Source organism: Meleagris gallopavo, chromosome 4, assembly GCF_000146605.3.
Source record: "Meleagris gallopavo isolate NT-WF06-2002-E0010 breed Aviagen turkey brand Nicholas breeding stock chromosome 4, Turkey_5.1, whole genome shotgun sequence".
Taxonomy (NCBI): Eukaryota; Metazoa; Chordata; class Aves; order Galliformes; family Phasianidae; genus Meleagris; species Meleagris gallopavo.
In genome coordinates, this window is record NC_015014.2 from 59,926,076 (window position 1) to 59,943,251 (window position 17,176).

Here is a 17,176-nt window from a genome sequence, read left to right on the forward strand (position 1 = left end):
AAAGGGCAAAGTATCAGAAGGCACACGACAGCAAAATGATGTATCAATGAGAATGAGCTTCTCTCTCTCTTTGCTTCAAATATGTTCTTTGTTTTTTCTTCTCTTTCTCCATTAGTCACCATACTAAAGAAGGGATTGAAAGAAGTAATAAGCTAAATATATTAGCAATAAATGGGAAGAAAATGACTATCAGCAGTTCGAAAAAATGCTTACTTGACATTAAACTTGAACTTAGCAAAAGCTGTACCTTTAAAACTAACCTTTCCTGAAAAGTACTTGCTTGTGAAACAAATCAATTAGAGACAGAACATAAGGCATTTAAACAAGGAGCCCATTTGTAAAGATGACACCCCTTTATCTGTTATGGAAGATAACAAGCCTTTACAAACTGCATTCTAGCTCCATCTGTAGGAAGCTTGGACATAAATAATTTTGTGAATCAGCAAACATGCGCATGGATTTTTGTGTTAGCTCTGGTATTTCTTGCAGGTCTTTTTGAAAGCCTGGAGTTTACCCATTAGGCATCTAATTCTAGCTGCCCTCTGGAATCTTTTCTGAAGTGAAAGAAAAAGAGGGAAAAGGGAAGATGAGAAGGAAATAAAATTGAAATCATATTATATGTCATCATCCCATATGTCTGAACTGCTTTGTATTTATTTTACATATATATGCATTAGAAGTTACAATAAGGCCTTTTCTTTTTTAATAAAGGATTTTGATTCTAAGGAACTAACCACATGGACAAGTCTTTTCTCCTGGTCTCAATTCATGTGCTATTGCTCATCCTAAGAGGCTATAGTTGTGGTGCTTATGAAAGCATGCATCATAAACTGTCATCATATGCAGATAAGAGTCTCAGCTATCATTGGATACTAAGTCTAACCTACTCTTAAACTGGCTTGTTTGTATGTAGTTTCTGTTTTCAACAAGACAGAGCAAAATGCAGTCTGCAAAGCTACCTAGAAAAAAAAAAAAAGGAAAAAAGCCTACTCTCACTCAGCTGATGTGGCTTCTTGATATCCAAACTGACTCATTTAAAACTTTGTCACTGAAGGCAAGCTGAAGGGCTTGATTCCAGGCACAGTTATCTTTATTGCTATACAAAGGGGACTTTTCTGATTTATATACAATCTGCACTGACAGCAGGGGACTTGTTTTCTATAACTTATTCCTAAGACCTATTCACTCAGACAAATTATTGCATTAATTTTTAATTTGCAATAAATTTTATTTATATCACAATACTGAAGAAATTTTCAGCTTTTCATACATGTAGACTAGCTGGTTTTACCAGATGAACTGCCTGTGTTAAATGACAGTGGCTGCTTGTGGTAGTGTATTTCTATTGAAAGTGGTATACACACTGAAACAGTACTTCATTTTCTCTGCTTAGAGGCGCAGTCATTCCAAAACTATGAGCACTGAATTAGTACAAATTTCTCTATGGTCATTTGCAAATGACTACATCCATTGCAGTTGATATAAGAAAATGATTTGGGTGTTTGTATGTAATTATTTTAACTAGTTTGGGCATGAATTATGCTATTTCTTTGCAGATTTATATTTCTGCAGCTAAACTTGCCTTGATTTTGGGGTTTGTTGAAGTCTGTCTTAAATTCAAATTTTCAGCAGAAAATAATATACAACAGCAAAAATTGTGCACAATCAATGAATATACCAATGTTATGGTATAGCAGTGTACAGTCAATTAATATACAGACAGTATAGTATATCCTGGAGCTTGGCTGATGTAATTAGTATATTGGAGTAGGAAAAGAAAAACACTCACCCTATCCTAGGCTCACAAAATAGACTCTGATGGAGCAGATCTCCAGAAGAGATCCTTCCCCACTGGCAGTCAGCTCTTAAATGTGTCTAGGAGAGGTGGAGCCAGGTTCCACCCCTTCCTGCAGCACAGGTGAATTGCCTTCACCTGTGCTACCACGGCTGACTCATTGCTCGCCTCAGGTGATCAGTCAGAGGTTCCGGCTGTGCTTCAGCAGCCCCATACAAATTGATATTAGAATTTGAGTTTAGCAATGTGAATCTGGAGTTCTGAAATGAGAAGCTAAGAATCAAAGGATTTTTTAGTCCTTTGTTGCTCTAAGTATTCTTTATTCTCTGAGACAATTCTTTCACTCAACTTCCCCACACTTGGCTGCCTAGCTGTAAATGCTTTGCTTTCCTCAGTATCTGCAGCAATATGTTACTAATTAAGTATGAGAGATGCTGTGACAGGAGACGTGGTTAATATTAAGTAAAGTATTTGAATATATATAATTAAGAAATTCTTGCAGCTTATGTTGTATTCAGTTTTCAGTAACAGGTTTATCCTATCACCTATTTTGCATTAATATGTTTCAAACTTGGTAATATAGCAAATGCTTTATTGCAGAGTTGTTTCTACAACATACTGAAGTTCATTTAGACTACAGTCTCTGACAACAGTTTGAAAACTCCTGTAGGCATTTTCTCCCAGTGGCTAGATTTGTCTCTAGAGAGCAATAGAAAGGCACAAGGTTTGTTTGCCTTCTTACTGTAATGTGGACAGCACATTAGCATCAGTCCCAATCCCTTAAAAAACGAATCTAGATATACCCTGTAGGACATTCCCTATAGTGTATAAGACAAAAGCAGTTCCTTTCTGAAGTATAATACTTTCTCAGCATTTCTAGAATAGAAACAGTGTGCCAAATATGATACATGAAACAAAGTAGACACCAGAAGATTTTGATTGACTTCTCCAGATCGCAGCTTTTAAAGGACCTCTGACTGCAAAGGAGAAACTGTCAAGAACGAACCTGGTGGACAATATCAAGGGAAAAATGAACCAACTTTGCTAGGTCTCCTGTTTCTAGACACTTGGTTTTGTACTACTGACTGCTTTTTATGATGATTCAGTAAAGTCCATGGGACATCTATTCCAAATAGTGACAAATCTTATGGAAGAGGCAGAAGAAATGACCTTTTGATCTGTTAAAGGCTTTCATCAGAAATAAAAATACTATACATGTAATATATGTCTATCGTATTTTACAGACTGTAAATTCGTACCTCTGGAAGTCCATAATGGAAAACATATAATGATTTATTGAGTGGACAGGTAGCTTATCAGTTGTCCAGCAATGAAAGAAAAAAACTTTATATATACACATTTTATTGCACATCTGCTAATGAAACCTTGAATTCTTTGATATACTTACATTAGAGGCGTTACTATAGAAAGCAAAAACAAAATTTGTTTTTCTGGCTAATTTCATTGCTGTTTAAATTGGTAACCTCTGAGTATTAAAAATATGTATAACTTTAAAAGATACAAACAAATTTCAGCATAAAGTTAAATACTTACACTGAAACTACCCCCAAAAAATCAGCTTTACATAAGCATGGTGACAGCGGTTTTCTGCATACCAGTACTACAATCAGCAATACTTAGCAATTCAGCACTATGTATCCTTGAGAAGGAGACTGACGTCAAAACCACTAAGTATTTCAGGGATCCAGTAACACAGACTGATTTCTTCTTATTTCAGATGTAGAGCACTTTTGTTTAACTGACAAATTGGATTTTATTTCCTAGTCAACTATATCTTTCAGTGACCGATCATCATCCAGTCCTGAAATAAATGTTACCTGATTAAAGTAGTAAAGGTTAAAACATTTAAAACACATGCTGTAGATCTCAGAAATCAAGTCAAGATGTGTAAGGGCAAGAATTATTAGAGGATTTATGAAATCTGCCTTGAACAAATTAATTCATCAGTTTAGCCAAAGGCCTGTCAATGAATTCAAGAGCTTTAACAAAAAAAAAGGAACATCTGTTGCATATTTAAGGGTTCTGTTTATATGCGAATGTAGTGGATTATTCTTTCTGAGACAGGACACACAGTTTCCATGAATGTATTTGAAAGTCAATTTGAAATTGCTCTCGTATCTTTGAGAATTGGGATAATCCATGGAGGATTGCAAAATTATTAGTCCTCAAGCCTTTGGAGTGACAGAGGAGCATTAGATCCTGAGTGAAGTTGAAAGATATATACATTACTCTGGATAATGATATTGTCAAAACAGCCTACTGCCTCATCTGATTAATACCAGCCTCCCCTCCCCTCCCTCTCCTTTCTTCTTGCTACATGATGTTATGATGTAGAATACCTGTAACCAGAAATCATAAAACCATAACACTTGCCCTTGTCCTTTTCCTTTTTCCTTTTCTTTTCCCCTTCCTCTTCCTTCTCTTTTTCTTTTTTTAAAGCAATAAAGATTATATGTCTTTCCAGGAACAAAGCAGAAGTTTTCGTTTTGTTACTTGTATGCATTAACTACACTGTATATGCTGCCCAAAACAATCCCTCTTCACTCAATGCAAGACAAAGTCATGCCCCTAAAGTGTTGAAAGAAAACATCACACCACTGCAAATGCCATTCATATCACTCAGAAGATACAGAATATTAAAACAACAGTTTGACTGGGATCTTCTCTCTCTCTACTCTGCCTACTGTAGTGGCAGTACCCCTTCCTTTTCATGGCTTCCTCAGCTGTAGTAGTTATGTGACAAATATCACTGAAGACGTAACAACTACACATCTCTTGGACACAGAGTTATTCCCTCTTGTCTACATACATGGAGCTTTGTACAAATGATTCATTCATCACTTGTTTAAAATAAAAAGTGGCATGCAGTACAAGTAGTGACTATGAAGTATTCACAAGCAGTGACTATGAAGTATTGGGAAGTATTCTTCCAAAATCCATTAAATGTTCCCTTTCTTTGTCCCTTGTCTCTTTCACAAATGTGCTAGTAAAACCAGAAAATGTCTTCGAATTTAACAGCAAATATTACACACAGAAAAAGAGAAATCTGTTCTATTTAAATATAAGAAAAATATATTAAGGTTGCAATCCAATCCATAAGTAAGTCTGACTATTTGTTTTTTATCAGGTTTCAATTTTTATTTACTTACTTTTTGTAATAAGGAACCCTACTATATTTTCTTGAGATAAATCTAAAAAAAAGTATGTTTTTAACAGTAACAGTAATTTTTAAAGTAATGTGGTTATTTGTTTATTATTTATAAATAATATTTGGTTTACTGGATAAAGCGATTCACAGAAAATTATAGAACAGTGCACTTAAAAATAAATGCAAATTTGCTTCCAACTGGGTACATGTTTGCTTTGGATGATAAGACTTACCTGTTGTAGCATATGAATTAAGTTGTATATTTTGTGGCTTTACAAAGCTTTCATTGTTGGTACTTTCATTTGGACAACCTTAATTATAAAATAGGAAAGGGTTCCAGTTTGTCTGGGGGCCAGTGCCATACTGTGAAAATAATGCCTCCTATTTATTTCCATGGGAACTACAACACAGAGTTGTTATAGTTCCCACAATAACACTATTTGATAGAGCAAATTTTCAGCTACAAAACAATATTTTTTTGTGGGTGTCAACATAATAAAACAGAAGGCATTACTTTCTGAGAAGCCCTCCTACATTTATATGTATGTGCAGAAACTCACAATGTCTTTCTTCGGAGAAACCTACCAGAAGTGTGGCACACTGCAGTGATGAGGTACCTATCAACAGTTGTGATATTATCCCAAGAAAATGTATGCATGGCACCTCACCCTTTCACATAAAATACATAATACTTCTGATTATTTAAATTAAATTAACTAGCATATTAGTTCATCTGATGCTTTAGAATTCATATCACAGCATGTGATATTAGGCCTTCCTATTCAATTTTATAGATATTCAATGACTCAAAAAATACAACCAGTGGTTTTAATAGTATTGTAATTTACTGATGATGTCACAAAAATTTTTGTATTCTTCATGTAACAGCAATTATTGAAAAAGGGCTCAGAATTTGCTGAAATCAAAGGCACACTTTGCTGTGCAGTTTCCACTGTACTGTGAAATGTGTCTGTGTTCAGGGTAGTAGTTTAATAGATTATTATAATAGATATTATAATAGATATTAAGAGCTGAATCAGCAGGAATAATATGTTGTACCTGTCCCAGACATCTGTGGTTTCTGACATCAGTGGCAGTCAGATCCTCATAGTAAAAGAGGTTGATTGACTTTAATATCAGGGGAAAATACCTCATGAACAAAAATATCCCTGCCTTTTGCATGGACACACAGCATTTTTACATTGTTTAGGGACATGACTGGTGAATTGTTTGACAAGCCTTCATTTCAGCTTGTCCAGCTTCAGTTTGCATCTTTTAGCATATTTGCACACATCTGTAATGTTCCTCTAAAAAGTGCCACTTCATCAAGCCACTTCATGTTGATAGATGTTCCATATGAATAATGCAGAGAAGAAACAGAGGAAATAACTTGTATAAAGCACTGCATTCTACTCATAGTACTGGAACAGGATTTTTTGTTTAAAACGGGAGTCATATATTCTAGTGGAGTTTCAGAGATGTTTTTCAGCATCTTTATTTTTTTCTCTTTTGTTTTTGTATGACTATGTGTCTCTGCACTTTTTCTTAAAAATGTATGTGGTTCACACAACTGAGGCAAATTCCTTAAAATAAATCAGAAAGAAAATAGGTTTTATCTTTATGCTGATAACTACATGCAGTTTTTCTTCATTTTTGATCATCATAGGACCCTAATAATTCACAGAAGGTATCACATCTGAAAGGTAACTGTACAGTTTTATTTGATTAGAAATACATTGGGTAGGTTTGACCTGATGATTAAGTTAGATGCCTGTTTAAATGGGTTGTACATTCAGGTTTAGTGATTTTAGTCACAAAAGCTGCATGCCCACTCTCCTTCACCATACTGTATTTGCATTTGATCTGCTTAGGAGATTTAAATAATGACTTTCTTATCATTTGAGTATAGTTTACTCCACCCTCACATTCCCTCTCCAAGAAAAAGGGAAGGCAAAGGCAAAGAAAGAGAAAAAAGGAAGGAAAGGAGTGAAATTAAGTTTCAGGAAGCAAAATGTTTTATTTTTTTCCTGAAGGAAAAGAAAGGATTACAGGAACCAAGCTCTCCATAAACCTTTTCTACGACTACGCTCCTAATGGAGAGCTCTGCTCCATTTCTGAAATAGTTTTTATTTGTAAAGTAAAATGGGTAACACATAGTAAATGATCCTCTGAAGAACAATTATACTGATTTGGTTTAACCAGGCCCAGAGTAAATCTGAAACTGTTCCACAAGCCTTCTGAATGCTCACATATTTTTCTGAAACATTCAGAACTGCTCTACGCAACTATCTGCTACATAGTCAATAGAGCTGACAAGTCTCATTATCCAGTTCCCAGTCCAGGCAATCATGAAATCTGAGTGTTGCTGACATGATCCATTTATATATGATACTTGTTTAAGGACAAAACTTTCCTCAAGTTACCTTTTACCCTTTTAATTTGAAGGAAATGAATCAATACATTGTAACACTTGTGGAATCAGTCTCAGGTTTATTCAAGCTGTATATCGCATCACCTGGCAGACAAACTTCAATGGACAATTTTGCAGCATGTTGTTAGAATTATACTGCCCTGGCTTCTAAGATTTAGGACTGTCCTATCTTTTAGAGATAAGAAGTTAGTAATACATTAGTTAGTAATACATTCAAAGAAGTTTGTAATACAAGGTATATCTGATTTACTGGGTTAAACTCTCAAGATGTTATCTATTTTTATGTACACATGCAGGTGTTGTGCAGCACTTTCAGTCCTGCTTAGTTAGCATTTTCAGGCTGTTACGACAGAAGGTAAGAAAGCAAAGAATGATGTAAAGGTCTTGTGAGTCATTAACAGGAAGATGAGACTAGAAATATGCACCCATTTATGTAGGTAATAATATCACATCTTTTATCATTGGGCTAAGCGATCTGCCCAGTATCTAAAGCTCTTCATTTTTAAGCAATGGACAGAAGAAGCAGTTAGGCCATGGGTGTCCAACCTTTCGGCTTGCCAGGTTTGCACTGAGTAAACAGGAATTGTTTTGAGCCACATATACATAGGAGACATTACTTTCAGAGCAGCTTGTTTATTTCCACGGAAACGACAACAGATGCACTAGCAGAGATGATCCACTACTGTCACTGCTGAAACGCACCACCCACTGCCTCACTGTGCCGACATCCATTGTTAGGGACTCGATAAACATTCAGCAAGCATCAAAGAATGTCACTGGGTGCCATTTTTCTGCATGGAAGAATTCAATGACACACCTTTGCATTATTTGCACATCCATGTCAGATGCCATTATGTCAGACTGCCCCTCTGCTGCCATTTGTCACATGGCAACAAAATGCAAGGGAATAATGGTGGGAAGGTTCAAACCTCCACTGCCATCCCATCAGCATCTGCTCCTGATGTTCTAGTGGGATACTTGGCCTTGTTTTTGTGAAACTAATGCACCAGTTTGGTTCAAGGGAAGTGGTTGCAAGGTTTTGATCAGAGATTTTTCATGAACTTTTACTATTTCTGAACTTCAACCTTGACAATAGTTGTTCATAAATGCATGTACTGCCAAAAAGCGATCTCATGAGTAAGGTGTGATTGTGAAGCAAAGGACATTTTTCTCTTTAAGACAGATATTATAAAGGTCTAGTAAAGAGACATGATCAGATTTTTCTTTGAGTTGAATATCTGATTGCAGCTCTATACACTCCATTTGAAAACTTGCAGGTAATAAGTCAACTGCAAATGGAGTCGCAAATATACTAAAAACTTCATGACTTCTTTTGGCAATCCTGAGAACTATTCTCAAATTCCTTTATCAGCTTGGAAAGCATATTTGCATAAGTTTTTTGCAGTTTACAGGGCTGTGTTTAGTCCACGTATCAAAATGAATTCAATTGTTTGCCGTAGCTTGAGTTGGCATTGCTCTACACCCTCCCAGTGCCTTGGTTTCAGCTCAGATAGTGCCAGCCACACACCGATGTTTGGCTGTTGGTGAGTGATGGGTGTGATCCTGGAGCCAGGTTGGAATGGGCCCAGAGTTGCTGCCATGACAGTTTAGGGCAGGATGGGCTTGGCCAGGCTGCATGCAGCCCACAGGCCACAGGATGGACATGCATAGTCCAGTTTGTCAACCACTCCTCTCAATTGTTTATCAACTATGCACCTTGTCCCACCATCTGAATAATAAATGAAAACATTTTGGTTAGTACTGATGCCAGTATTGAACCCAACATATGCCACCAGTAATGGGACTGCAGCTGAATGTTGCGCTGCTGGTAACAATCCCTCGAACCATGAAGTTCAGCCAGTTTTCAGTCCATCTCACTGTTCATTTATCAGTCCATACTTTATCAGTTTGTCTATAAAGGATATTACAGGAAAGAATGCTGAAAGCCTTGCTGACATCAAAATAAACAATATATGATGCTGCCCTCCCCTAGTCCACCAAGCCAATTTTTCAAAAGGCTAACTAACAGGTTGGTCAAACATTGTCCGATTTCCTGAAGTACAGGGTTATAACCCTACCGTTTGACCTTTTCCCTTCCTCCATGATCCCAGACTCCACCTGACTACTGCAGCTAATTCTACCTGCAAGTTTCACATTTCTGACCAGATCTTCGCAACTATCAGACTCAACAGGGCATTCTCCATCTGTTCCTTCTCTGATCACCTGTGCCAAGTTGTTGTCATCAGCATCCTAGAAACCTCCTGGATTGCTTTCACTCAACTGTATCACTCTTCTAAATATTTCTGTGGAGGATGAAGACCCCAAAGGGTCAATTGTCCACTAGCAGAAGATTTTCTCAGGGTATCCAAAAAGGGCCTCATCTACCTGTTTCTGACCTGGAGGACTGTAGCAGACATCTATTGTAATGTTGCCTTCATTAGTTTGCTTGTCTCAGTTGGTCTGAGATTTTGTCCTCAGGCAGAGCTCTTTTTGAGTATTATCTGCCAGTCCCACTCCTCAGTGTCCTGGCTAGCATGTCCTAAACTGCCCAAATCTGTCGTCACCTGCAGTTTGGCCATGAGCCATATTGTCACATTTCTATGATCCCAACCAGACTGTGAGCCATACAGCTATACAAAAGGACTCTAATTTGTTTTCTTGATACCTTATGGTGCGTGTGTTAGCGTACTGACTCTTCTGAGTACTCTGCTAGGCTGATTTCCACTAAGAACTGTGAAAGCCTGTTGAATACTACTTTCAGAAAATGTTTTAAACAGTGTGGCAAATATCTGGGACAGAAAACAAAGGCCTTCCAAAGCATTTGTTCAGTGCATATCACATTACTGCATTCCTCTTAGTAGCGCTTCTAATGCTGCCATGCTTAATTTTTGTCACTAAAATAAACAAACTCTTTCACAATGTTACACACGAACATTTCAGAGATACAGCGCATCTTTTAAAGTTTTTATCCCCATTCTCCTATTCTATTTGGCTCTTATCTAACACTTCTCTTATGAAATCTAAATCTAAAGTCAAAATAAGCAAAGTTCAAATTTTCACATGAGTTTAGATATATCAAACTTTTCAGCAACAGCAATAGTTTTCCAAAATAAAGTCTTTTCACAAATCTTTTCCTGCAGAAACACACAGTGTGAAGTGTTTTTTATATCTTAGCAAATAGCTTCTATTAAAATAACTTGAGCTAGAAAGAATTTCTATATTCTAAAAAATTTAAAAGATAAATTACAGAAGTAAGTAATTCACTGACTTCTATAAACAGTTTCATTATGGGCCTGGTCTTTTAAGAATGTCCTCATGAAAGAAGTTTTGATCTCACTGGGCCAGCTTCCATTTTCCAGCCTTTTTTTTCCTCCAAAGGAAAAGATACAGAATCTGCTTGTAATTCATGAGAAGAATTTTATCTACTGGCATAAAAGGTAACCAACTCCTGTTAAGTATGTGTTCCTCCCTCTTTTGCCCCTGCTTGAGAGAAAGCCTTACAAGAGTGTACTTGACTGAAAAGGAGACAAACACTAGAAGCATCCACTGGAATTTCAGTTCTTTCTCCAGCTAAGCCACTGACATCTTACCATGGACTTAAATGCAGAATGGAGCACAGGCAGAACACTAGCCCGTAATATTAGAAAAATTTAAGCAAGAGACTAATGTGTTTCTTATTTCCTTCTATTGTGACGTTGCAATATTGTGTTTACGACAGTAAAATAACAGCTGCACTCCACAGGAAAGAGCCCTCATTAAGCAGAACTATCTCTATAATAGTCAAATGCAACATAATATTCTTAAATAAACATCCTATGGTATGAACAAACATTTATCTTCAAACATGACCCAGTTTAAAAGTTTGCCTTAGAATGACAACTTACATGTTCTGCAGAATTTTCTAACATGCTTTGAGAGCTGAAATTCATTAAGTTTCTGAGGGCTACATTCTCATTATTTTGCCAAATTTTCAAAACATCATGCTGTTTCCAGCTTTGTTTTTATGATGGTCTGGCTATTGTCACATTCCTTTAGAATCAATGTAGCTAAACATGACTACATCTGTATTTTAAAAACAACTGAATTTATTGGTATTGTATTTTTGAACAACCTCCCCCAACATATATGGTATTCAATATTTATGTAGATTATCGCTGCAGCAACTCTATCACTGCTTTCATGCCTGCTATTCTTCTGTTAGTCTAATACCACTGGCTCATAAACCACCACCCATATTTAATTAAGTTGTTACAACAAAATTCCAGCTAACAGCAAAGACAATGTATAGAAGGAACTTCATCTTGCTTTGGGTTCTGTTGAGTCCTCATTCCTTTCAGAGTAGGCAGGTGGCTGCTACTTGCAGAAAAGCACACAGACTCATGTTTGCTGGAATCCATTGCTGTGCTTTGCTCCTTGCAGTGTTTTATTCAGAGGAGCAAGTGCCATGACACCCACTAGATTCCTTACTGGCTTGCTCACACAATCTCTTCTATTTTTCCTTCCTCTCTGGATATTGCTACAAACAACAGCAGCATTATAAGAAAATTCAGTTAAAAATATATTTAGTATGTATCAAGGTGTCTAATTATTCAAGCTGGCAACACTCCATTGAGGAGCTCTTCAGGTGCAAGGTCACACTGTTCACCTGTCATAAATCTGCACAGCAGTAGCACTACAAGTATCACAGTCCAACTCTCCACATATCCTACAAAAGTGCGTTTAAATCAGTGTGGGTACCACTATGCTGTTGCACTCTGTGCAGATAGGTGCTGCTCCCAAACAGCCCTTTCCCAGACACTGGCCTCACCACAACAGCCCCATGGCTCACAGCCCCATGACAGTCCTAAGGCCCCTTTTGGGGCCTCACTGTCCCAAAAGGGCCCCAGGCCGCTGCACTACAACCAGTGACAAACCGTAATAGCGAAGAAGGTCAACCCGAAGACCTCCGAACCACGCCCTGAGCGTTATGTCGCAAACTTCTCACTTAAGGCCCAAGGCTGGCAGCCCGCGGCCCAGATTTCCTTCCGCTCTCGCGAGAAGTAGCGCAAGCCTCGCGATACGAAGAGCCGCGGCCGCGCCAAGGCCGCTCTTCTCGCGGGATCTCTCCCGCCCCGCTGCTTCGGTTCCGGGTTTTCCGGCGGCGCGGGTGGCAGTGTCCTGTAGGGTTGTGTTAGACGGCGAGGGTGAATCTGCCCGGCCGGTATCAGAGGCTGAGTAAAGACGGAGCCCTGTAACATGTCCTTAGCAGGCGCGGCGCGTGCGGTGCCCGTTCAGCGTCCTGGCGGCTTCCCGCGCCCTTTCCTGGCCGTGCCTCGCCGCGGGGTCGGTGAGCAGTGCCCGTCTCTCGGCTGCCCTTCGGGAGCGTGAGCGTCCCGCGAGTCCTGGCCCCGCTGCTGGGGTGGTGCTCGCCACACCTGCACTCACGTCGGTTAAGATGGGTGATGCGTCGCCAGGTAAGCGGGTTGACGTGGGCTCCCGGGTTGCGAAAGAGCGGGTCTCGGTGTCACCGGGCCCCTTGCCCTTCACTCAGAGTGTGGCCCGCGGGGCAGAGGCGTCCCGCGTGGGGCAGCTGTCCCATGGATGTGCTGACGGCCCCTCGCCTCACCCAGCAACAGAGTGACGCTGTGAGGAGTGCCGTGGTGCACGGCTTACTGACGTTCCCTTGCAACAAATGCTCCTGTTTTACATTTCTTCCTTGGGAAGATTGGAAGCGTGTGTTTAAAGTGGACATCAAATGTAGATGCTGAAGCATCTTTTAGAAGATGCACCTATTAGTCTCATATGTTTAGTGATTTTGCAATTAGATTTCAAATTTAGAAAAGATAATGCTTTTCCATTATGGTATCACAAGTTTGCTTTTGCAGTGACTTATTAGAGTGTAAAAAACCTTACATTCTTCATTAAGTTGTCAAACTTCAATAGTTAAAAAGCGTTTGTGGTAATTTGCTTATTTTGTATAGGAGTAATGAAATGAGCTCATCTGTGACTGCAGGCTGTTATCATCATGGTCTGAAATGGTCAATATGTGTCTTCCTCATATATGGCGAAAGACTAGCTATGAGCAGTCATCTTGAATGCCATCTGTTTTCGTTGATGGCCATGCTGGGAAGCTGCAATAGATAGATGTCCTGATTTGCAGAGGCTTTATCCTACATAAATGATTATTCAAAAGAAGAAGATAGCGTAGCAGTTTTTACTTTGGTTTGGTACAGCGTTATTTTCCAGAAATCTTATGGTACTGTCATCCTTAATACTGCTGTTTTCTTTTTTTTTTTTCCTCATTTTGTTCCTTCCTTGTTAGTTTGAGATTCGTTATTACGGAGTTTACTCTCCGGTATTCTTTATTCTGTTCTGCACAAGTCTTATGCAGCTTATAAAACTCAATAAATGTTAAGAAACAAAGACTTTGTCATATTAAGTTATACTATTAAACTGAACATTTAAATGCTGTGTGTCACTTCAGATAATACTATGAAAGAGGGTAATAATGAAAATGCTCTCTATTTTAAATTTTGTTTTGAATATTTAGCAGAGATCTGTATGTTGCTTGTTTTGTTTTTCAATATTTCTTCTTAACTTTGAGAAATTGCCCAAAGGTTTAGATGATATTGGGAGAAGATCATATGGTTTTTTTGTGCATGAATTTGGTCAGTATATATTTTTGAGGCAGTATATATACAAATACTTCAAGAGGAAAATAATTGACTATATTTTACTGAATATACTGTCTATAATTAACTGCCTCAAAACGTTATTTTCAGCTTCAGATATTTTGGAGAAGGTATGTAGTGTTTTACATGCAGGGCACAGGGTGTGGGATGAAACTTAGTTTGAGCAAGGATGATGCAGGATGGTATGAATGTTCTGTAGAAACGTTAATCTAATGGAAGGACTCCAGTTTGTGAGGTAGTTAGTGTAAGAACTAGTGAGCCATTGGTTTAGGGTGCAAATTTATAGCAGACAAAATCTTGTCGCACATTAGAGAGCAAACCTGTGAGACTCATACATAGTTGGAGGACACGGAGTGCAGGAAAACTGTGTATGTTGAAGGAAGGACAAAGCTACTAGGAAGAAAGGTTCACTGTTGGTAATTATGGTAACCATACCTGGCCTAGGAAGTCTCCTTACTCATACTTCAATTTATTCAAATACACACTTTCTCAATTCAGATTTTAAGAACTTCGCATGTAGTTGATATTTATTGGGCCTGCTTTTTCTGTTGTGGTGATGGTGTTGTTGTTTTCCCCCTACTGCGAAACTCTTGCTTTTTCTAATATTTTGTTAGGTACTTCCTTGTCAGTTCAGTATGAATTCCTTTAACTCTTATACACTGCTGGTCTGATAGTTTTCTTTCTCTGTTAGCAACACATGCACCATTTAAAGATTGTACGAGAAATGTAAAAAATGATAAAAATAAATAAATAAAAGAAGCAGCTCAGTTTTCTCTGTTAATGTTTGATATGCGGTATTAATGGGGTAAGACCTTACAGAGAAAGAGATTTTAGTAGTTGAAGACTTTACAGGTGTGTAAGGAATTCAGTCAGTTACCCACTTTAGAGAAGGACATAGGCAAATTCTATCCTTGTATATGTTCTTAGAGTACACTTCTATTACTTCTGAAATAAGGTTTTTTCTTCCTAATGCTAGACAATACAAGGAGAAATATGCTTCATACATGGTTGTATTTGTGAAACAATTTAATAAAACTGAAGTACTGGATTCAAGCAGATGACAAGTGCTATCTGTTATAGGTGGTATTTTGAAACAGGTGACGTGGTTTATTAATTGGATGCTAACCCTGTCAGTGTGGGCTTGTCAAGTGAAACTTATCAATCAGTGTTTACGTGAGGTTTTTTCCAGGCAGGCTTTCAGGTATTTTAAAAACAGCAATACAAACAGTAATGTGTCTATCTTGGAATTTGGTTCTAACCAATAATCAGTATTGTAATTCTAGTGCTGCCTTCAATAGAGTCTTGAAATGCATATAATCTTGAGTTATATGCCTTTCATGAAATGAGTTAGTATCTAATATTTAGATCAGTGTTTCCAAATTTTTGTGCATTTGGCCAGTTTTTCATTGTGTTTTTTGTTGTTGTTGTTGTTTTTGTTTTGTTTGTTTCCATAGATAGATGGCGTGTTGGGGAGAGATGCCTTGCGCCTTGTCCTGAAAATGGAAAGTTTTCTGAAGGAATAATATCATCAATTGAAAAGGACAAGAACGGAAAATCATTTGCTATTGTATCATTCTTGGAATCTGAAGATAAGAAAATACTGATATCTGAGCTCTGTAGAGTTGAAGCTGGTAGATGTTCCTGGAAGAGTGTGATATTTGATGACAGTGACCTGGAAAAGCCTTATTTTCCTGGCCAAAATCTTCCATCTTCAACAGCTGCTTTTAAGTTATCTGATGACGGTGATTTTATCCCATACACAATTAATAGATACCTTCGTGATTATCAAAGGGAAGGAGCCCAGTTTCTCTATTGGCACTATGCTAATAAAAGGGGATGCATTCTCGGAGATGATATGGGCCTTGGAAAGACAGTACAGGTATTTATTTTATTATAAGAACATTGAGACAATATTCATTTAATTGCTTTTTGGCAGCATGTTTTCTGTGAGGAGTATTTCTTAAGTTGACTTACTAAATAAAAGCCATATTGTTGAAGGTTTCTCTCCCTTTTCTGGCATGAAGTTGGAGGAGGCAGGATGTGGCTGTTTGTGATGATACTTGAGGGGTGGGAGTCATCGCTAATTTAAGATAAGCTTCTGACACTCTACAAAACTGGGAGGTGATCAGTTGTACTGTAAAGCTTGGTAGTTGTTGTGGCAGTTAAGATGTTAATTAGTGTTTGTGTTACGTTGAATATATTTTATGGATTGATACCCACACATCATGAAAGTAATTTGTTGCACTGGAGAATGCTATTAGTACATACACCACTTAACAGGTCTTAAAATGTCTTTTTACTTTTTTTTTTTGTTGAAAATGCATAGTTTGACTACTTACTAAGAACAAAAAGAAGATGCATGTACTACCCTATCTGGAAAAAGTACTTAGGTGTTACATAATATTTTTAACATTGTTGGAAATGCAAACTCTGTTGATGAACATAATTACTGAGAGTTGTTTTCTTTCTGAAGGTCATTTCATTTTTGGCTGCAGTGTTACACAAAAAAGGAACACGTGAAGATATTGAAAACAATATGCCAAAATTTTTACAGAGGACAGTGAAAAAAGAATCAAAATGTAACCCTAACAAGGTACAGCTTTTTACTGATAAAATTTCAAGAATTTTGGTAAAAAGCAATCCTTGTTTTGTTGTTTGTTTGCTAGCTTTTGGAGTTAACATATATTAATTTTCAGTGTTTGGTTAATTTAACATGAGAGGGTGAATGCAACTGCTGATTTCCATTGGTATTCTATGTTATTGGAAATTTGAGTGGCAGAATAATTCTATGATTGTATTTCTGTGAAAAAAATTGTTCCTTTGTAAATTCAGGCAAAGTGAAAGGAAAAGGTGAAAGGATATCACTTTATGTGAAAAAACATGAGTGCTTCTGATTAGCTGTAAGAGAAGTAGTTTACTTTGAGGACAATTATGTATTGGAACAGGTAACAAAGAGGTTGTGGGATCTTCCATCCTTGAAGGATATTATAGACTTGAGTGGGAAGAGTTCTAAATGTTTAAATTCAGTGCTGCCCCTTCTTTCACTGGAAAGCTGGACTAGAAACTGATTTTATTATTCTATGGTAATATTGTACAGGTTGTTTTAAATT

The 17,176-nt window shown here is 37.6% G+C and overlaps 1 protein-coding gene and 1 long non-coding RNA gene across 2 annotated transcripts; one reads left to right on the forward strand and one right to left on the reverse strand.

The window, feature by feature from the left end:
• Positions 1 to 8,849: 8,849 nt before the first annotated feature.
• LOC109367427 lies at positions 8,850 to 12,396 on the reverse strand. The gene is made up of 2 exons (XR_002114563.1): positions 12,309 to 12,396; positions 8,850 to 11,911 (listed from the first exon to the last, which is right to left on the reverse strand). It is a non-coding gene; the product is annotated as an uncharacterized LOC109367427 (long non-coding RNA).
• A 117-nt stretch (positions 12,397 to 12,513) lies between these two features.
• On the forward strand, positions 12,514 to 16,770 carry LOC104910850 (DNA excision repair protein ERCC-6-like 2). The gene is made up of 3 exons (XM_010710442.3): positions 12,514 to 12,848; positions 15,521 to 15,945; positions 16,540 to 16,770. Exons 1-3 carry the CDS (start codon positions 12,830 to 12,832, stop codon positions 16,753 to 16,755), a joined length of 660 nt encoding a protein of 219 aa, XP_010708744.2. The 5' UTR covers positions 12,514 to 12,829; the 3' UTR covers positions 16,756 to 16,770.
• The last annotated feature ends 406 nt before the right edge of the window (positions 16,771 to 17,176 follow it).